Source organism: Leptonychotes weddellii, chromosome 3, assembly GCF_054177405.1.
Source record: "Leptonychotes weddellii isolate Sample4059 chromosome 3, ASM5417740v2, whole genome shotgun sequence".
NCBI lineage: Eukaryota > Metazoa > Chordata > Mammalia > Carnivora > Phocidae > Leptonychotes > Leptonychotes weddellii.
In genome coordinates, this window is record NC_138371.1 from 175,749,979 (window position 1) to 175,770,723 (window position 20,745).

General features: G+C 61.5%; 1 protein-coding gene across 6 annotated transcripts in view; it reads left to right on the forward strand.

Annotated features, from left to right (window-relative positions):
• Positions 1-20,461, forward strand: part of MCF2L (MCF.2 cell line derived transforming sequence like) — a 35,739-nt gene extending 15,278 nt beyond the window's left edge. For 2 of the 6 annotated variants that reach the window (XM_081815226.1, XM_081815231.1), the window contains exons 8-30: positions 698-817; positions 1,078-1,269; positions 1,645-1,836; positions 2,303-2,462; positions 3,075-3,145; positions 3,330-3,406; positions 3,901-3,967; positions 5,925-6,040; positions 7,198-7,267; positions 8,276-8,368; positions 8,470-8,562; positions 9,201-9,326; positions 10,170-10,391; positions 10,702-10,794; positions 11,744-11,822; positions 11,972-12,038; positions 12,794-12,912; positions 13,078-13,170; positions 14,125-14,199; positions 17,156-17,277; positions 18,354-18,466; positions 18,557-18,660; positions 18,772-20,461. In XM_081815226.1, the coding sequence (XP_081671352.1) occupies positions 698-817; positions 1,078-1,269; positions 1,645-1,836; positions 2,303-2,462; positions 3,075-3,145; positions 3,330-3,406; positions 3,901-3,967; positions 5,925-6,040; positions 7,198-7,267; positions 8,276-8,368; positions 8,470-8,562; positions 9,201-9,326; positions 10,170-10,391; positions 10,702-10,794; positions 11,744-11,822; positions 11,972-12,038; positions 12,794-12,912; positions 13,078-13,170; positions 14,125-14,199; positions 17,156-17,277; positions 18,354-18,466; positions 18,557-18,660; positions 18,772-18,857 (2,550 nt within the window). In that variant the 3' untranslated portion in view covers positions 18,858-20,461. The remainder of the gene's footprint in view (positions 1-697; positions 818-1,077; positions 1,270-1,644; positions 1,837-2,302; positions 2,463-3,074; positions 3,146-3,329; positions 3,407-3,900; positions 3,968-5,924; positions 6,041-7,197; positions 7,268-8,275; positions 8,369-8,469; positions 8,563-9,200; positions 9,327-10,169; positions 10,392-10,701; positions 10,795-11,743; positions 11,823-11,971; positions 12,039-12,793; positions 12,913-13,077; positions 13,171-14,124; positions 14,200-17,155; positions 17,278-18,353; positions 18,467-18,556; positions 18,661-18,771) is intronic. The other 4 variants (XM_081815228.1, XM_081815227.1, XM_081815230.1 and 1 more) reach the window with 4 other exon arrangements.
• The last annotated feature ends 284 nt before the right edge of the window (positions 20,462-20,745 follow it).

Consider the following 20,745-nt stretch of genomic DNA (forward strand, 5'->3'; position numbering starts at 1 on the left):
CTGTTTTGATGGGAACTGTACTAAATCTATATTTGGGGGAGAGTCAACATCTTTCCTACGTTGAGTCTTGCAGTCAATCAACACAACGTGTCTGTCACACCTTTTACTTAGATCTTTCTCATCAATGTTCTGCAGTTTTCAGCAAACCAGTTTAGTATGTGTTCTGTTTGATTTACACTCGAGTATTTCATTTTTAAGCAACTGTAGACGGTGTTTTTAATTTTGGTGTCCATGTATTCATTGCTATACCTAGAAATACAACTGATTTTTGTATGTTTATCTTGCTTCCTGAAACCTTGCTGAACTCACTCACTCTGTTAGTTGTTTTGTAGGGTTTGGGGGATTTTCTGCATAGATGATGAGGTCTCGTGCAAACAGGGACAGCTTGATTCTTTCCTTTTCCATCTGTAAGTCTCTGGGTTGTTTGTGTTTTTATGTGTGCATGCGTGCATTTCGCCATCTTGCACTGGCTGTGTGGTGAGAGTGCACATCCTTGCCTTGTTCCCGGTCTTAGAAGGAAGGCGTGTTCTCACCACCATGACAGCCGTCCGGTAGGCTGTAAGACTTCTGAGGATGTGTCCCTCTGCCCTGTTTCCTGAGAGGGACCTGGCTCCTCTCTCCTCCCTCCCTTCCTGCTTTGGGCCGTGCCTCCATAGCTGACATGGGCCCGGGCCTTCCTGCCCCTCCTGTGTTTCAGGTCAAAGCCTCCTTGGACACACTGGCTCAGAAGATAGCAACCTTCACCGATGTGGGCAACAGCCTGGCGCACGCAGAGCACCTCCTGAAGGACCTCACCAGCTTTGAGGAGAAGTCGAGCGTGAGGCCTGGGACGTGGGCTGGTGTGGGCAGGGGACAGCCTGCGGGTGGTGCTCACGACACCATGGCATCACTTAGGAAGGCACGGGAAGGGGGCTCTCTCGCCACCGGGGGGGGGACGTCACGAGTGGAGGCCGCACGGCCCCAGCCACCGACCCCCCCCAGTCTCACTCCCACCCCCACGGATCCCTCCCAGAAACCGCACGCTGCTCGCGCTCACAACCTAAGCTGAGCCGGGTGCCTGGGCGGCTGTCCCCACAGGCCTCTGTGGAGCGGGCCCGCGCCCTGGCACTGGAGGGCGAGAAGCTCATTGACAGCAAGCACTACGCTGTGGACTCCATCCGCCCCAAGTGCCACGAGCTCCAGCACCTCTGTGAAAGGTCCGCGGCCGAGGTGGAGAGGCGGAGGGGGCTGCTCAGCAAGTCCCTGGAGCTGCACAGCCTCCTGGAAGCAGTAAGACCCCCGTCCCCGCCCTCCTGCTCCCGCGTGGCCCGATCTCTCCCCACGGACCGCAGGCACGGGCTGGAAGCTGGCCCACGCCCTGCGGTCTGTGGGCCTCTCTTGAGCCCAGCCAGTCACGGCTGCCGTTTTCTAGAATTCCCTTGCCACGAGGACCAAAGCCGGCTAATTCCCTGCACTTTCTCTGCGTGAACGAGTCCGTCTGGGCGGTGTGCGTGGCTTCCGGGCGCCGCACAGTCGAGCCCAGAGATTCCCAGAGCATGGCGGCGGCCGGTGGCGGGTGGGGCAGCCGGCGGGGCCCGGGCAGAGCATGCCTACCAGACACGCCAAGACACGGCCTCTGACGGTGCCCCCCTCTCCCTGCCCCAGTCCATGAGGTGGTGTGATGAGGGGATCTACCTGCTAGCCTCGCAGCCTGTGGACAAGTGCCAGTCCCAGGACGGCGCGGAGGCGGCCCTGCAGGAAATTGAGAAATTCCTGGAGACCGGTGCAGAAAATAAGATCCAGGAGCTCAATAAAATTTACCAGGACTATGAGTCCATCCTCACCAAAGACCTGATGGTAAGCGGAGCCGGGCCCTGTGCTGACGGCGGGAAGTTGCTCTGGGGTGTGTGGAAGAATCCCGGCTTGACCTCTTAGAGCATCCTGGGCAGTCATGGGGCTGAGCGTCCCTTCCAGCAGCATCTCCCTCCCAGGGCAGTCTCCCTGCCCCCAGGGTCCTGCGAGGAGCAGCCCCTGCTGGGGGCCCCCTCCTGCGAGTCCTGCTGCATACGGCCCTGGCCCAGTGCCCCACTCCCGCCCAGCCAGCTGTCCGCACCCTTCCTCCAGGGGCCTGCAGACCTGTGGCGGCCTCTCAGCCTCCAGTCCCCCATCCCACGGGGGTCCCACCTCTTCCGACCGCAGCAAGGGCAGGAGTGCGGGATTGCCATGTGGCCACCATGGGGCTGTGTCCCAAGCTCAACGGAGGGTGTGCTTCTGAAATTGGTGGTGTCTCTTGCTCACGAGTTTGTATACCCTGTCCCTTCAGGAGCACGTGCAGAAAGTCTTCCAGAAGCAAGAGGGCATGGAGGAGATGTTCCACCGGAGACAGGCAAGCCTGAAGAAGCTGGCAGCCAAGCAGACGCGGCCCGTGCAGCCCGTGGCCCCCCGGCCAGAGGCGCTCACAAAATCGCCCTGCCCCTCCCCAGGTATGTGCCGTCGCCGTCCTTCCAGGCCACGGTGGGCCCTTGTAAATAAAGTTTTATCGGCACACGGCCGGTGTGTGCCATCCACTAGCCGTCAAGGGGCTCTTCCCTGACTCCAGTCTCTGCCCCAGCCCATCTTCCTCAGTGCTGTTGCCAAAATAGTTCTCCAACCGCAGTCCAAAGCCCCCAGCGGCCCCGGTCTCTCGTGTTTTCCTCCTCGGAGGCCGAGCAGGTGGCCACACCATTTCCCAGAGCCCCTTCTGCGGCGGCGTCTGCCTGCCATCCACCTCAGGGATTTGGCGAGTGTGTTGTAAGCTGGTGAGACCCTGGAGAGCCGGCTTCCCCCTCCACAGCATGGGGCATCCGTCAGAGGAGACCTTACCCCCAGCCCAGTGGTGTCCGGGTCCCACATGTGTGTGCACGGGCTCCATGTTCCCTCCCCGGGCTCCCACCCGCCCTCCTCTGCTCCACGTTTCCTCTGCTTTTCTCCCCGTCTGGCGTGGGCAGGGGGCTTGCTCCTGTTCCTACAACCGTACCGCTCCCAGGTGTCGTAGTTCCCCTCCAGGCAGTGAGATACGAAGCCACACCTCCCTTCTTCATTTCTTTCCAAACCAGGCAGCCGGAGAGGCTCTGAGAACAGTTCTGAGGGCAGCGCGCTCCGGAGAGGGCCCTACAGGAGGGCCAAGGTGAGGCCGCCGTCCAGGCCGCCCCCGCACAGCGGCTCTCCTCGCAGTCCCGCCCCGCCTGTGCCGTGGGACCTCCGATCCCTCCCCAGCGGGGGAGTGAGGTTGGGCTCCTCGGAGTCAGGGCGTAGGGCTGCACCTTCTCGTGTCTGAACGCTCGATGCACCGCATGCTCTTCTCTCCGCAGAGCGAGATGAGTGAGAGCCGGCAGGGCCGGAGCAGCTCCACGGGGGATGAGGAGGAAAGCCTGGCCATCTTGCGGAGGTGAGTGGCTCTGGTCCAGAGACGGCAAGAGCAACTGTCTCAGATCTCAGCCTTTGGCCACGGGGAGTCTGAACGTCAGCAGGCCCGAGTTGGTGGGATCTGTCAGTGTCCACCGCAAAGCGGGCGTCAGGGAGCACACACACGGGCATGCGCCACGCTGCATGCAGGCGGGCATGTGTCTGTCCATTTGGCGCGTCCACATCCACAGCCAAGACAAAGCTGGTTTTTCCTAGAAAAGCCTTTTGTCCCTGGATCCGCAGGCAGGATTTTGATGATTTGAAATGGCTTGTGTCCCCCCTTCCTCCAGCCCCAGGTGACGAGCCTGTGTGATTCCCCAGAGACGGGTGTGTAGCTGTGCTCACCACCCCTGACGGCCCCCTGGTGCCTCCTTGTGCCGCTTCTCTTTCTTGACCCCCTCCTCTTCCCATGCCCACCCCCGCTCTGGGGGTCTTCTGTCTGCACCCCTTCCTGCCCTAACCCCTCTCTGCTCACAGGCATGTGATGAACGAGCTCTTGGACACGGAACGGGTCTACGTGGAGGAGCTGCTCTGTGTCCTGGAGGTGAGCCTGTGCCAGGGATGGCGGGGGCACCCCGGGAGCCTGTTAGCTGGCTCACCCCACATACAGAGCATGAGAGGAGGGTGGCAGCTTTACTCAGATGGCCCTAAGCTGGAAACAACTCACGTGTCCATCAGTGGGACCAGGAACAAGGAGACGTAGGTGCATCTGCACAGGAACCTACTCCAGCAGCAAAGAAGAGAGCGTGGCTGACCCAGAGCGTGGCTGACCCGGAGTGTGGCTGAGCCCAAGAGCGTGGCTGACCCGGGAATGTGGCTGACCCGGAGTGTGGCTGAGCCCAAGAGCATGGCTGACCCGGGAATGTGGCTGACCCCGAGCGTGGCTGACCCCAAGCATGGCTGACCCCGGGAACGTGGCTGACCCTGGAGTGTGGCTGACCCCGAGAGCGTGGCTGACCCCGGGAGCGTGGCTGACCTGGAGTGTGGCTGACCTGGGAGCGTGGCTGACCCTGGAGTGTGGCTGTCCCTGAGCGTGGCTGACCCCGAGAGTGTGGCTGACCCTGGGAGCGTGGCTGACCCTGGAGTGTGGCTGTCCCTGAACGTGGCTGACCCCGGGAACGTGGCTGACCCTGGAGTGTGGCTGTCCCTAAGCATGGCTGACCCCGAGAGTGTGGCTGACCCCGGGAACATGGCTGACCTGGAGGGTGGCTGACCCGGGAGCGTGGCTGACCCTGGAGTGTGGCTGCCCCTGAGCGTGGCTGACCCCGAGAGTATGGCTGACCCCAGGAACGTGGCTGATCCAGAGTGTGGCTGACCCCAAGCGTGGCTGACCCCGGGAACATGGCTGACCCGGAGTGTGGCTGACCCGGGAGCGTGGCTGACCCTGGAGTGTGGCTGTCCCTGAGCATGGCTGACCCCGAGAGCGTGGCTGACCCTGGGAGTGTGGCTGACCCTGGAGTGTGGCTGACCCCAAGCGTGGCTGACCCCGGGAACGTGGCTGACCCAGAGTGTGGCTGACCCGGGAGCGTGGCTGACCCTGAGCGTGGCTGACCCGGAGCGTGGCTGACCCGGAGTGTGGCTGAGCCCAAGAGCATGGCTGACCCCAGGAATGTGGCTGACCCCAAGCGTGGCTGACCCCGAGGGTGGCTGACCCTGGGAACGTGGCTGACCTGGAGTGTGGCTGACCCTGGAGTGTGGCTGTCCCTGAACGTGGCTGACCCTGAGAGTGTAGCTGACCCCGGGAACGTGGCTGATCCAGACTGTGGCTGACCCCAAGCGTGGCTGACCCCGGGAACGTGGCTGACCCGGGAGCGTGGCTGACCTGGGGAGCGTGGCCGACCCCGGAGCGTGGCTGACCCGGGGAGTGTGGCTGACCACGGAGTGTGGCTGACCATGGAGTGTGGCCGACACCGGAGCATGGCTGACCCGAGAGCATGGCTGACCCCAGGAACGTGGCTGACCCCGGGAACGTGGCTGACCCGGAGCGTGGCTGACCCCGAGAGCATGGCTGACCCCAGAGCGTGGCAGGAGCAGGAGGAGGACCATGTGCAATTCCCTTGCAGGAACAGCTGAGCCACCCGGTCTGGGTGGAGGAGCAGAGTGGAGGCCTCGGGGGCTGTTGCCAGGAAGGCAGGGGCTTGTGGGCACTGGAATGTTCTGGATCTTGGTCTGGGTGGTGGTTACAAGGGTGTAGACATTTGAATGATTCATCAAGGTGTATACATAACATTTTTGTCCTTCATACCAGTTATATGAGTTTTAAGAGGTTGAAAGGGAGAGGATGGAACTCCCCCCCAACACAACTCCTAAAAATGGTGCCATCTATAGTTGACTCACGTTTTTTGGTGCTTGTTGTCTGGGTGGTCATCTCAGAAACGGTCAGTGAATAAGTAAGGGTGGATTCACTTTCTAAACCCTGAGAGGCGTCACCTACCTGCTGGCAGCCCACGGAGCCTGTTACAGAACCCGGCGTGCCTCCCAACCTCTCCCCGCCTCCGCAGGGCTATGCTGCTGAGCTGGATAACCCGCTCATGGCGCACCTCGTGTCACCAGGCCTCCAAAACAAGAAGGACATTCTCTTCGGAAACATGGAAGAGATTTACCACTTTCATAACAGGTTAGGCCCTCCTCTGACCGCACCTGTCCGGTGGGGTCTGCCTCTGAGACAGCGGCCTGCAGGGAGCCAGACCACATGCGGGCCCTGGGCTGTGGTCTGCGGGTGGAGAGCATCCTTCCTCCTCTCAGGGGACAGGCTCTCAGGGGCTGCTGTGGGGCAGTGGGCTCAGGGGGGAGGTGCCGGCCAGGCCGTTACAGGTGTGCTGGGAAGTACCTGGGCTTTGAGGACGTAGGAGCGCCCCCCACGCCTGCCAGGCCAGCAGCGACCAGTCCCGCTCAGTGTGTGTGTTTGGCCCTTTGGGGTGGCACCAAAGCCACACCACTCAGCAAGGCCCGTTTTGTCCCCAAGCTCGTCCTTGCAAAGGAGGCAGCTGCAGACGTCCCTGTCCTGCCTCTTCTCCCCCCGCGAGCACCGTCTGTGGTCGCCGTGGCTTTGGGGCAAGTACGAACGATGCTCCCGTGGCCGTCCCCCCACCCTTGGCTCCTCGCTGCAGTTTGCGGGAGCTCGTGGGCAAGGACGTGAGGGGGTGGACGCAAGATGCATGGGCGGCAGTCAGACAGACAGCACAGGCCTGTGCGTCCTGAGAAAGCCTCCCCTGGGCTTGTGGGGGCGCTTGGGACTCCTTTCAGCCTGGGTCACCCACTTGCCTACGGAGGAGGCACCAGCGCGCCGCTGGACCCCCCGGACCGCTCCCTTCCCACGGAGGGGGCACAGGTCAGGTAGCCTGGTCCCTCAGTGTCCTCAGCTTGGGCCAGGCCTCAGTGCTTGTGAACTGACCCCAGGGAGCTCTCCCTCGAGGCAGGATTGACCCCTGCGGAGCTCGATGGGTCTGGGCGGGTCTCTCACAGCTGCACCAGCTTCTGTCTGCCTCCTCGTCCCCGTCCGGCGTGCAGAAAGCAGCAGTCCTAACTTCTGTGTGAACGCCAACACCAGCCACCTGAAGGGACCCACGAAGGGGCCAGGTCTGCTTAAACCCGAGTTTGCTGCAGCCGGGCCCCCAGGAGAGCCCGGCCTGCGCTGCAGGGCCCCGCTCACAGTCTCCTGACTGTCCAGAGTCAGAAATAAACGTGACCTGGGAAATAACATCTGTTCATCTGTGACCGGCGTCTCCTCCGGGTTGCTCTTCACGTGACCTCAGGCGCACTTTCTCTGTCTAGAATATTCCTGAGGGAGCTGGAAGACTACGCAGGCTGCCCAGAGCTGGTTGGAAGGTGTTTCCTGGAACGGGTATGTGTTTTTTCAATGTGCACCTTGCCGTGCCTACCTTGTTAAAATTACTGCATGAAACAATCATGACTTTAAACCCTATCACAGTCTCCTTCTAGCCCACTGAAATCACGAAGGGCAGGTGTTCCCGGTCTGCCTGAGGTAGGGCTTTATCTAAAGCCCAGTAGCTGGTTCAGAAGCGCCAGACTTAGAAAGCGTCTGTCTCGACAGCACACGGCAGACTTTGTGCAGCTGAACTTAGCTGACCTTCCTCGAGCTGGTGCCTGTGTCTGGTCTTGGCGCGGCCACCAGCCCTCCCGCATGAGCGGGCCTGGGACGGGTCGCCTTCCTTTTCTCGTCTTTGACCCGGCCGACGTCCAGCTCCTTCCGGGCTGGGAGAAGCGGTGGGAGCAGGACAGGGTGTTGCTCTCAGGCCCGTCCGGATACACTGTGAGCTGGGTGACATGGACAGTGTAGCTGAGCTCAAGCCATTTTCACGATACGATAATGTAGAGGTCGAGACACGTCAGCGTGAACTGGGGTCGAGAGGCAGAAGGAAGGAGGAGGACCTGTATTTCTGCTCTGACTCGGTCTGGTCGCTGTTGACCTCCTCGGCGCTGTTTGAGAGTGGAGGGGGGGTCCTGCTGGAGGTCCGTGGTTCTCAAAGTGGGTGCCCTGGCCAGCAGCATCAGCATCCTGGGATCTTACTGGAAATGCAGGTTCTCAGGTCCCACCCCACATCTGCCGACTCAGAACCTCCAGGGGGTTCTGTGTTAACAAACCCCCGGGCAGCTCCGTGCACACGCACGTTTGAGCACCAAGCTCTGCAGGCTCTTTCGTTAGAAGGTCAGCCACTGTTTTTAGTCTGTTGTTCTCACGGCAAAAAGCCAGCTGTGTGGTGCTAGTCTGTGTGAAGGAGGGACTAACGCAGCTCTGAAGCGAACCCTGGTGGGCTTGCGATGCGGCATGGGAGGTGGAGGTGGAGGCGGGGATGGGTGCGCCCTGTGACGTGCTCTGTCCCCGGGTCAGATGGAGGAGTTCCAGGTCTACGAGAAGTATTGTCAGAACAAGCCGCGCTCCGAGAGCCTGTGGAGACAGTGTTCCGACTGCCCATTCTTTCAGGTGAGTTTGGGGGAGCCCCCCGTGAGCGCGCGGCCTCCCCTGCTGCCGCCCTCACACACAGGGACGGAGACGGTCCCAACGGGCGGGCTCTGGGTTTGCAGGAATGTCAGAGGAAGCTGGACCACAAGCTGAGTCTGGACTCCTACCTGCTGAAACCGGTCCAGAGAATCACCAAGTACCAACTGCTGCTCAAGGTGAGCTGCCTGCCCCCACCACGGCCTCGCAGCCCCCCACCTGCAGCTGCCCCGGCCACCCCGGAGCGCCGCGGTCCCAGCCCCTCTGCGAGGGCCCTGACTCTTCACAGACCTTTGTGGAGCACCTACTGTGTGCTGGCCATTGTTGGGGGGCTGTGGACACAGGGGCAAACAGTTGGGCAGACCTGCCCCGCGGAGCACGTGCTCCAGGCGTCTCCACGCACACACCCCAGGCCGTGCGCCCACACGCGGTCCTCCCTGCAAGGCTGCCTGTGTCCAGCTTCCTTTTCGGGCCAGAGTGAACGAGCCAGTGGACCCGCAGATGCCTTTAGCCATCACGGGTTTGGGGGTGTCAGGTTCGAAAGGAAAGAATAACAGGTCTAGGAGTGGGAAGACGTGAGCTGCAGAAGGGGTGCCTGCCCTGGGGAGGCCTGGCCGAGCGTCTGGCTCAGGGGATGTCCCTGTCTGCAGCACCAGGCAGGACCGTTGGGACAGGCAGGCTGTGGGGGGTGGCATCCTGGACCTCCCTGGCCACGTAGGGAGCCACGCTATGTGTCCCGAGGGTCCACGCAGGTGCCCAGGGCCGGAGCGGGGAGTCCCGTGTCCCACGGATGTGTGAAGGCATCTTCGTCCCCCAGGAGATGCTAAAATACAGCAAGAGCTGCGAGGGGGCCGAGGACCTGCAGGAGGCACTGAGCTCCATCCTGGGCATCCTCAAGGCTGTGAACGACTCCATGCACCTGATCGCCATCACCGGCTACGACGTAAGGGCTTCCCCCTCCCGCCGACGAGCCTGGTGACGGTCCTCCTGCCATCCGTGCAGAGCTGTGCGGGGAGCATCCATGTGCGTGCGTGTCCCTGCAATCTGGCAGGAACCCAGTTCCGACTGGCGTCTGGGGCGGGCCCAGGGCGAACGGACCTCCAGCTCGGGGCGTGCCCCCGACTGCAGGGAGCCTTCACCCCTCCGAGTGGCCCATCAGTGCAGGAGCCCTGAGGGCGGCGGTGCTCAGAGCCGATCTGTGTTCGCTGCAGCTTGTGGGTTGGGGACAGGGGACAAGCGAGCGTGAAGGTCAGACTCTGCTTTTTCCTCCTGTGCCCGAATTAGATCAGTTTTGTTGCTTCTCTGTAAGTCAATTTGCGCCCGCCCTGTTCTTCTGAATTTAACAGGCTTTATTTTTAGAGCAGTGTTAGGTTTGCAGAAGGATAAGGGAAGGCACGAGGACCTCCCCCATGCCCCTGCGCCCCCATGCACAGCCCCCCCCGTTCCCCACACCCAGCAGGTGGGACCTTTGTCACAGGGATGAGCCTCCGCTGGTTCATCATCTCTACCCAGAGTCCAGGATGTGCCTCCCATGGGTTTGGACAGACGTGGAACACCCTGTGTCCACCAGGACGGTGTCAGACAGAGTTTCACTGCTCGAAAGCCCCCGTGCTCCACCCGTTCACCCTCCCCCAGCCCCTGGCCACCCCCGACCCCTCACCTGTCTCCACAGTTCTGCCTTTTCCCAAGCGTTACGGAGCGGGGGTCCTACAGGACGCAGCCCTCCAAGGGGGGCTGCTTTCCTCGGCAACGTGCGTATAAGTCCCCACGTTCATTCTGGGCTTAGGGGAACCTGAGTGACCTGGGGAAGCTGCTGATGCAGGGCTCCTTCAGCGTCTGGACGGACCACAAGAAGGGCCACACCAAGGTGAAGGACCTGGCCAGGTTCAAGCCCATGCAGCGACACCTCTTCCTACATGAGAAGGCTGTGCTCTTCTGCAAGAAGAGGGAGGAGAACGGGGAGGGATACGAGAAGGCCCCTTCCTACAGCTACAAGCAGTCCCTGAACGTGAGTGAGGGTTCCTGCCTACAGCCACTGGCCCTGCGGAGGGGAGGCTTCCTCCCTACAGCCGCTGGCCCTGCGGAGGGGAGAGGGCCAGCGGTCAAGGTCCTAGCAGCCGCGACCACACCGCCCGGCTTCTGGCGCAGGCCACTCGTGTCTTTGGGTGCGGGAGTCCGGGCCCCCTGACGGCCTCAGCCCCCACCCCAAAACCACCTCCAGCATCTGAAGGATGCTCCGACCCCTTTCAAAGGCGGGAGGGTGGCGTGCTCTCATGTCACACATAACGAACGTCTGTCTCCCTGCTTTGCGTGGTCAGATGGCGGCCGTCGGCATAACAGAGAACGTGAAGGGCGACGTGAGGAAGTTTGAGATCTGGTACAACGCCAGGGAGGAGGTGTACATCATACAGGTGGGGCCCCCGCGTTCTCCCGGGCCAGGCGTCAGGGACTTGTCGGGCCTCTCCGGCGAGGGCAGGCGTCGGGAAGCTTCCGTGGAGCCTTATCTCCCAGAGGCCTTGTAGGGGGGCTGCCCTGAGCTGGACCCAGGAGGAAGTATGGGGAACCCACAGTTAGGGTGCACAAAGGGAACACGGGCTCGTGTGTTACACACGTGACCAGGCTGTCCTGGCCCTCACGGCCGCGCTGGTGAGGGCAGGAGGTGGGAGGACTGCGAGTGCGCCCTGAGCCCACGTGAGCCGTCCCTGGGGCCTGTGATCGGGTCGGCCAGCGCTCAGGGCAGGCCTCTTCGGGTTGCCCTCCATGTTCAGACACGGGGGCAGCCCCGGGGGATGCGGTGGCCGCGGCACCCTGTCCCGGCGTGCCCACCAGCACGGCAGCCCCGCAGAGATGGTGCCCGGCTCCAGCTCGGGCACCAGCCCCCAGGAGCTGTGGGGACGGCGGCCGGCACTCTGGCTTTCCGCCGGCCCCGCCTCCAGAGCCCAGCTGTCACCGCCCTCTGGCCGCACGTGCGGTACCGAGGCAGGACAGCGGCTCGCGCCGCTCGCGCCCTGGGAGCTTCTCCCGTCTTCCTCGTCATAAAACGATGCCACGGACCACTTCCCGGAGAGACGTGCTCCCAAAGGGCGGTTTGTGCCCCAGGTTTCCACTGAGTCTGACGCCAGCGAGGGTGTGGTGGGGGAGGCCGGGCGGTCAGCCCGCCGCCCGTGTGGCCCACAGGCCCTCCCTCTGTGCCCATGGTGCAGTCCCGAGGCAAGGGGACCGTCCATCGCCTCCTTTCTCCCGGGCAGTGCTCCCATGGTCCGTTCCCAAGTGGTCCGCGGAAGCTTCAGGAGTAAAAGGAAAAGCAGTGTCTTTAGGGAACGTGCGTTCTCACCTCCTGGCATTCCTTCCCGGCCTCAGGCACCGAGCCCTGAAATCAAAGCTGCGTGGGTGAGTGAGATCCGAAAGGTGCTGACCAGCCAGCTGCAAGCCTGCCGAGGTAAGAGCCGCTGCGGCCACGAGCTGCTCTTGGCTTTGGCTCCAGGTGCATTTTTGCGCACGTCCAGAGCGCCCCCCAAATTCTGAGCTCTCGGCGGTGCTGCAGGGTGAGGGGTAAATTTGGTGAGTGGGGCTGTTCCCTCCCTGCAGAAGCCAGCCAGCACAGAGCGCTCGAGCAGTCCCAGAGCCTGCCTCTGCCCGCGCCGCCCAGCACCAGGTGAGCGCCTCCAGCCGGGGACAGGCGCGGGTCTGCACGCGTCCACGCGGCCGGTGACCCGCCTCTCCTTACTGGGGTCTGGGTCACCCCAGGTGTGCCGGCAGGGCCCGGGAGCGCCCCCTGGCGTTGCGTGCGGGGGGTCCGTCCCCGCGGGCCAGCTTCGGGGACGGGGTCTCTGGCCCCACCCTGGGCAGAGGCCAGCTCTTAACCGTCTCTGATTTCCGTCTGTGGGTCATTTCCTGTTAAGTCAGCACAGGACGCGCGGCTGGCGCGCGTGACAGCCGCCATGTTTCCGCGACGGTGGCACCTCGGACAGGGACAGGGGCCGTGGGGGCCGAGGTGCAGAGCCCAGCACGCCGGCCTCATCCTCCCCTGGCTTCGTCGTGCCTTCTCTGCCCTCAGCTTTCCCGTTACTGTACGCGTTCACGCGGCCTTGTGACTATTTCTCCTGTTTCTGCTGTGAGCCACCTCTGACCCTCGGTGGGACAGGCTATGGTCCAGGGAAATGATCCGCAGAACAACACTTTGAAAAGAGAAAGACCGCCCCCCGAACCCAGAGAAACCCCCACCTCCTATTCACACCCAGCATGTGGGGTTTGTTCTCGTGTGGTTCTGCCCCCGGGAACCCGGAAGGGCTTGAAGGACCCGGTGGGGCCCCAGGGACGGCGCAGCCTCGGATCCTCAGGGAGGACTTGAAACACTAACCCGCAACGTTCTACTTCTCCTTCTTTTTCCGGGGTGTGTGACGTCATTAGTCCCTCGAAAGGGAGCACGAGGAACATCAAGAAGTTGGAAGAAAGGAAAACTGACCCCCTGAGCCTGGAAGGATACGTGAGCCCCACGTCGTTGCCGAAGCCCCCCGAGAAGGGCAGAGGTGGGTGTCTGCGCCGGGAGCTGCGTCACGGTGTCGGTGAGCAGGCGTGTCCGGGACCTCCCAGAGACGCGCCCTTCCTGGCGGCCGGGGTGCCCGGAGGAGAGCCCGCGTGACCGGACGTGTGCCCCGAGCGCCCCCACACCATCCCTCTCTCTTCCTTTGTAGATGACACGGTCACTAGCTCTACCTCAGAAAGCTCCGCGCTTTCCAGAAAGCGCTTTACTCTGCAGGGCTTTGCTAACCTCAAAGGTCAGAAAGGTAAAAGGCACCCACCTAAAATCCATGCCGTGGATGTGTCCCTCACCGTGGTGGCCTGTCTGTCATCCATTCGTGTGGTGCTCATCTGTGTGGGCGGCTGCTGCGCGCTCCCCACCGAACCGCGTGTCCTCGTGCTGGTGTGTCTGCGGGACACGCGGCCGGGTTCCCTCGGCGGGGCCTTTGGTTTGACAAGGTGCAAGCTGGCTTTTCCAGCGAAGGCTCGCTCAGAAACCAGAGTGTCATTGCTTTTCTTGGTTTTCTCGGGGCGGCGCCCCCCGCGCCCCCCGCCCCTTTCCTGCTCGGTCCTGTTCGGCCCCCGCAGGTGTCCTGCTCCCCACGGCGCGCCAGCTGGTGTCGCCTGCCCCTGAGGGGCGGTCGTTAGGCACAGGGCGCCTAGAGGGTCCCTCGCACAGACATCTCCGAGAGCTGGGCCGCCTTTCAGTGCTGCTTGGCGGTGAGCCGTGCGGAGGGGCGCTCACGGAGGTAGCTCAGGGAGCAAGCACTGGACTCCCTGCCTGAAACTAAAAGCCAGTTTTCACTGGTCCAGAAAACTGGAGGGTTTTGGTTTCAATTTTGTTTCAATTTGTAAAGTAGTGTTAAGCTGGCCTCAAACTTCCAAAAAAAAAAAAAAAGGACACGTCCTGGAGCTCTACAGTTGGCTAATGAGCACGGCAAGTGTGCGTCCCACGCGTCCTTCTGTGCAGAGTTAACGCGCCTCCACGTGGCCCCTAGGACGCGGGCACCGCCTCCCCTCCTGCTCTCCGGGGCCTCTCCTGTCCCCCGCGCGAGGGACGTCCGCTAGCTTCGTTCTGCTCACAGGCAGCTACTCTGCACAGTGACAATGAGCCCGCTGGGGGTCTGTGTCCCCTCCCAGCGTGAACACTGCTCCTCTCGCCTCCCCCTGCACCCTGCACGCAGGTCCTCACGTATTTTTGCCTCTTCCTCCTTCTGCAGCTTCTCCTACCAGCCCTGACAAAAAAGCTAAGCGACACGAAGTAAAGAGCGACCCAACGCCTTTTGGTTTACGAGGTAGAGTGGCTCCACCTTCTGAACGTAGCCGGACCTCCGTTTACCCATCTGGTTAGGGACACTGTCTTGCCCTTCGTCGCCACTGAAACACAAAACAAAATAGGTCTCTCCCAGCCAGGGGCAGATTCACTGTTGTCTCCAAAAGCATGATGCTCTGGCGACATACCGTGATGACGGACCCGTCTCAGCTGGACTCGCGCCGGCTCTGCCCAGAACCTGCAGAAGCACCGGGGCCACCCGTTAGAGGCTGCTGGTGCCTGGCCAGCACGTGGGCTGGGGTGGGCTGTCACGGCAGCCGTGGCAGGCTGTGGGGCACCCCGTCCTCGGGCCCCTGCAGCACCAGCCTCGCCCCGGCGGCGCCGGTTGTCCCGAAGCTTCTTGTTGGAAGCACAGAAGGTAGCCACCAATGGGGTCCTGCCGACCCCCCATTTCATGGGAGGATGACGGGCTGTACAGACAGGTGGGGCCAAGCTCTGTACTGGACCTCAGGCCTTCTACCTTCTGCCCCTCATATCACGAGGGCAAAGCATGTCCCCCGCAAAATCCAAAGACCCCCCCCCGGCCAAGGCTGAGGGTCTTAGGTTTGCAGGGAGGGATTCACTTTGAATCCTCTTGAGTTTTCCAGTAATTGTGAAGGTTCCCAAGGGGTGCAGTTGACCTCACACCCCCCAACCCCAGGACCATCCAGAGGTCACCCAGCACACTCGGCCTTGAGCACAGGTCTGTGTGCCCGGGACCCAGACGGCAGCTCTCCGCCTGCCCCCGCGTGACCAGCTCGGAGGCCAGGGGCTTCCCACAGCCTTCATGTGGGTGGACAGCATCCAGGGGCTGCCGCTGAGGTCCCAGGGCCTGGGACAGGGGTCACTTCTCCATTGACAGCCTTGTTTTCTACTTAAGACCTGGAGACGTCTGAGCGTTGCCCTGGCTGACGTCCCTCGTGCAGGAAGCTGGTGAAGGGGCCTGAGCCCCGCTGTGGCCACTTGCCCGCGGTTCCTACCGCCTTTCAGCCAAGTTGTGTGTCCTCGCCTGTGATAGGAAAATGAGGCGGCTTCGCAGGTCACCATAGACGGGACCTGAGCGTGGCACCTGGGGCCCCACCGCCAGTCCCCCCGCCCTCCAACTCCTCTGCTCCCCGTTGCCCGCTCTGTGGCTGACCACATCGAGCCACCAGCCTCCTGGGCCCTCTCACAAACGCTTACATGCTTGCCCCCCGAGAAGCTTCATCTGCCCATCGTTTTACTCAATGTCAATATCAGGGACGATTTTGCAGAGAATAGAGGGGACCACGTTCACGGTCGTGTTGGCGTCATGTCCTACAAACTCACCAGCATCTGCGTAGATTGAGGGGTGCCGTCCGGTTCCAAACACGTGTCTCCTCATCCCCCAGTTGGTACCTCACGTGCATTGGGCCTCGGTACCTTCCTAACGCCCTTGTTTGAATGTGGTTTTAACGCGGGCAGCTGCTTGAGCCTGGTAGAGAGGCTTTCCCCGAGGCCCCGGGGCAGAGAGGGGAGCACCACAGGCCCACGTCTGCCTCTGTGTGGCCGGGAGCCCCGTGTGTGGTGGTGGGCTGCAACAGGAGACCCTCCAGCCAGGCCGCCTGGCACTGGGGCCCCAAGGCCCCCCCATCTGCCTTTGGCATGCTGTGCACACCCCCAGACGAGTGAGGGGGCTAGGCTGGGTGGTTTGCAGTGGGAAACCCCAGTGCCCCATCCCTGCACAGACACCAGCCCCCCGCCACTCGCCCCGCGGCCCAGCCCTGAGAAGGCCGGGTTCAGGGGCTCTCTGATGCTGGGCCTGCTGGTGTGGAGTGGGGTCCTGGGGCTCCAGAGGCCTCTGTGGCTCTCACACTCTTCTTTCCGGGCTCAGCACTGCTGGCTGATGGGGAGCTCTAGGCCCCAGCTCCCTTCCTATGAAGATGAGACTCCTAGTGTCCCTTTAGCACAAGCGTTTCATGGCCAACTTGAAACATCACAGGCCTCGGGGACGGGCCTGTCCGGCAGCTTGCCTCACAGAGGGGAGCGAGCCCTTCGTCCTCGGGGAAAGCACACTTGCCCAGGCCACATGGGATCTGGAACTGGCATGCCAAGCCCACAGCCAGCGCGCGGTCTTCCCACCGACCCCAGGCTGTGCCCATGGTCCTCATGCCACAGGAGTGGACTCCCGCCTCTCACGTTACTGTTGGCGTTTATGGTGTTCAGAGTCGGGAATCCGTCGCCCCCATCTCCCCTCGCTTGCGTTCTTCCCAAAATTTCCTGCAAATGGGAAATACAGATGTTATTCTTTGGGGCTGCAGGGCAGGGGGAACACTGATGAGGGGACATGAGCACATTTCATAAAGTCCCCACAAGTTCTCTCCCCACACGTGCTGGCCCAGCCGCACTCTGTGGCCCCAGAAGTGCAGAGGCGTGGCTCGGGTCTGTGTGCGGCGTCTGCTGGTCTGTGCCGTGAGGGTCACGGTGCCCCGACCTCATGGGCCAGGACGGTGCCGGCACGGGGCACGTGCCGCTCGCCTCAGCTGCTGCTGTGAGCAGTGCTCCTCCAGGCGGCATGATGCGTGTGCGAGCTCCAGGCGCTAATTGCAAACCCCTTCCCTCTGGTGGTGTTTGCTCCAACACGGATGGGTAGTGGCGTCTCCGACTGGTGACATTCAGGGCTCTGTGCTCCCCGGGTCTGCAGGGCATCGCTGCAGAGCCTGCGGGATCACCTCCCTGAGGGCTGGCTTCGCTGCCTCCCCTAGGCTGGGCTGGCGACGCTCGCCGGTGCTCGGGGCCTCCCCGGACGGTGCACAGTGGGGACATGTGTGTCAGCAGGCGTTCTGGAAGTCCGCCGTGTGTCCCGCTCCGGGGGGCAGGCCCCTCCGGGCGCACGTTGCAGGGTGGCGGGAATTGTGCGGACCACCTTCAGACAGGCTTGCGGTTGAGGGTGGTCCTCACTGGAGTCTGTTCTCTCTCAGGCTGGAGCAAAACGTCTCAGCCCTTGGAGGCCCCTGAGGACAACGACGGCTGGTCCAGTGCCGAAGAGCTGATTAATTCCTCAGACGCAGAGGAGGAAGGCAGAGTGGGCCCCAGGAAGCTGGTAACCTTGGGTCCCCCGGGGCGGTCAGCCCGGCACCACGGGCTCCTGGGTGGGAGAGCTCCAGAGTGCGACCGTGGTGGTGCCCACCCTCCTCCACCGTCAGGCTCCCAGCAGACAGGCTCTCTCGCACACACCTGATCTGCCCTCCAGACAAGGAGGATGCCCTTAGGACCATCCGCAAAGCTGTGCGTACGGCTCTCCCTCACTTTTTGGAGAACTCAACTGTTCGAACGCGGATTTGGGGTCTAAACAGGCCCTTTTTTTTTTTTTTTAAGATTTTATTTATTTGCGAGAGAGAGAGAGAATGAGAAACAGAGAGCATGAGAGGGAGGAGGGTCAGAGGGAGAAGCAGATTCCCTGCCGAGCAGGGAGCCCGATGCGGCACTCGATCCCGGGACTCCAGGATCATGACCTGAGCCGAAGGCAGTTGCTCAACCAACTGAGCCACCCAGGCGCCCAACAGGCCCTTTCTTTAACACAAGCTGCAAGGAGAAGCCATTTACGCATGAGCCATCAGAGTTGGCGCTGTCCTGGTCCAAGCTCCAGGGCTCCACACGGCAGCGCTTCGTCCGTGTGAACGTGCTCAGCAGACACTGGGTGTCAGGCAGTCTAGACACCAAACAGAGCAGAGAGCAAAAGACGCAGTCTCCACTCTCACAGGGAAACAAAGTGAAAGGTGGTCAGATACAGGCGGGCGTGTTAGGTGAGGATGGGAGCCAAGGAAGGGGAGGTCGTGCCATGAGGAGGGAACGGCAGGTGCCGAGGTCCTGGGGCGGAGGGCTGTGTTTGAGGCCGGACCACCAGCCGTGAGCCAGGGCACCATACCGGTTGGTTGGGTTTTTAACACGGTGGCAGTGAGAGACTTGGCATCTCCTTACGACCAGGAGCTCTTCCCATTTAAGGTGGCAGTCCCATCAAAAGCCCCACAAACAGCAGGGCCCCGACGAAATGCTCGTTGTCCTTCTGTTGCTGGACGCCCCCCTGGGAGCTTGGCTGCGGCGGACGGCCGCTGCGGCCTCGCTCGGCGTGGGGGCCGCCGACTGTCCCCTTTGATGCGCCGCCTCCTCCGCCACCAGGTCCCGGGAAAGTACACGGTTGTGACGGGCGACGAGAAGGAAAGCCCCGACGCGCTTGCCGTGAGAAGTGGGGACGTGGTGGAGGTGGTCCACGAGGGCGACGAGGGCCTTTGGTAAGATGCCTGCAGTGGGCTCAGGCCCAGGACGCCCAGGGCGGGCGGGGGGCACATGGCTGGAGCCCTGACGGCCCACGCCCCTTTCAGGTACGTCAGGAACCTGACCTCCAGCAAGGAGAGCTGGGTGCCGGCCAGCAGTCTGTCCACGCTCCTCAGCACGTCCGGCTCGGCTCAGTGCCTGAGCAGCTCAGGTAAGACCCCCGGCCCACGCGGGCCGTGCCCCGAGCCCGCGGGTTTCCACAGCCGTGAGCTTGAGCGTGCAGACACGCAGCCGCAGCCGTTCTTGCCTGGTTTTCCCGCAGAGTCCAGTGCGGGGTCTGCCCTGCTGAGCACCTCCTCCAGCTGCAGCGAGAGCTGTGGGGCCCCCCTCTCAGACCTCCAGGGGTAGCGCCGGGCCCCGCAGGAGGCCGTGCGGCCTGCGAGCCTCTAAGTTTTCCTTTGCTTGGGCTTGCTTAGTTTGGTGAGGGGACGGTGCTCTAAGAGCCTGGGGAAGGAGGACCCGGACAAGACCCCAACGAGGAGCCGCCTGCCGCCCACGGAACCTCAAGGTGCAGACGCAGGGGCCCGCAGAGGGAAGGTTCTGGAAGATTCTGCCCTGCGGCCTCCACGCCAGGACCACCCCCGATGAGGGTGCAGAAGCCAGTTGCACGAAGACCGAGGTACACTGAGCTTTCCGGGAAAACCAGGATGGACCGAGGGCACCAGGCCACCGCGAGGAGCCCGTCCCAGCTGCTCTGCGTGGTTCCGGGCATTTCTGGTCTGGTGCTTCCTGCAGGAATAGGCATGTCGTGGGAGTGACGAGTCCACTGACCCAGCAGCTTGGTGGGGGGACTGTTTTGTCTTTTACAAGTTTTTTTTAAAGCAGGGATTAATTCCATGGCCATTTTTTGTGGTACTCTGGCCGCTAATCTTTACCAAGAATCACTGTGTTTACATGAAATGACAATTTGATACTGTATTTGATACAAAACTATTTTCTGTTACTGGGGTTTACATGACAGCACGTTGTTTATACTGCTGGGAGATTTGGGGGCTCTCGTGGGGACGGAAGCCCTCGCCAAGGCCCGCCTGGCCACAGGCGGGTGAACACACGTCCCCCGATAAAATCCAGCAGCGTTTCTACAAACAGAGGCAGTGGAAACCAAGGAGAGTCCCTTATCTGTGTAGGTTAATTTTCAAAAGAAAATTTAAACTATAATTTAAAATATTTAGCTTCTTTTCTACAAAAAAAAATGGAACTTGATTTTTTTACCTAGCTTCACTGAATTAGGATTTTTTATTGTTTTTAAAGAATAAGTAAAGATGCGGTTTTTGTGGGGTACCCTCTGAGCGAGCGCTACCCACGCGGGCTGGGTGGAAGCGCCAGCCTCCGGCGGCCCCCGCCGCCACCTCCCGCACTCGGTAAACCCCCCGAGCTCGGAAACACAAGGAGTTCATTACTGAAACCGAGGCAGAACCAGAAAGAAAACTCTGGTGTTTTACCTTTTTGTGTTTCGGAAACAAATTCTGTTCTTTGGAAACACCGTCTGTATCTGGTGGGGGCAGATATTTTTGTTCGTGTGCATATGTGGGTGTGTGTACGTAGGTGTCCCGTGTCAGGGACGCACCACGGCCCCCGCGATGCTGGAAACTGTCACTTCACAGCCCTCCCTGTGCCCCGCGCCCGCCGCGCCCACCGCCCACGAGGCCCCCACTGGCCCACCTCTGCAGTGCGTCCCAGCAGCTTTCCTCGGTGTCTGGTTGTGAGACCATGACGCGTCCGACAGTTTACTCCGCACGCTGCTCGTCCAGATCCACCCCTGCCGCCTCAGCCACGTCACCACCGCTGGGGGCCCATCTTCGTTAAGGCACTTTAAAACCTCCCGTCCTGTCACTGCTTCTTGTTTCGTTTCAGGTCTTTTTTTTTTTTTTTTCTGCTGATGTAAATGAAATTTAAAAATCAGAGTTCTTTATTGTGTGGATGGAGTTTGAATAAATATCAGCCCCTCTCGCTGTCTGCACAGAATTCCTCAGGCACCGTGTTTATCGTGCTCACGTACGTCCACCCAGCACCCCGAGCTCCCATGAGAAATGAGGCAGGCACTGAGCTTGACCCAGACGATGTCCCATACGCTTCATTTTGTCAGAAGATGATGGAAATAGAATAACACGCATATTGTGTCCACAGTGTAAAGATAACAAAAGAAATGGTGAAATCGCTATGTTGGAACAAGAGTCCAAGAGATGGCTTCTGAGCCAGGAGGGTCCGGGGGCAGAAGGGACAGTGGTGGGGAGGG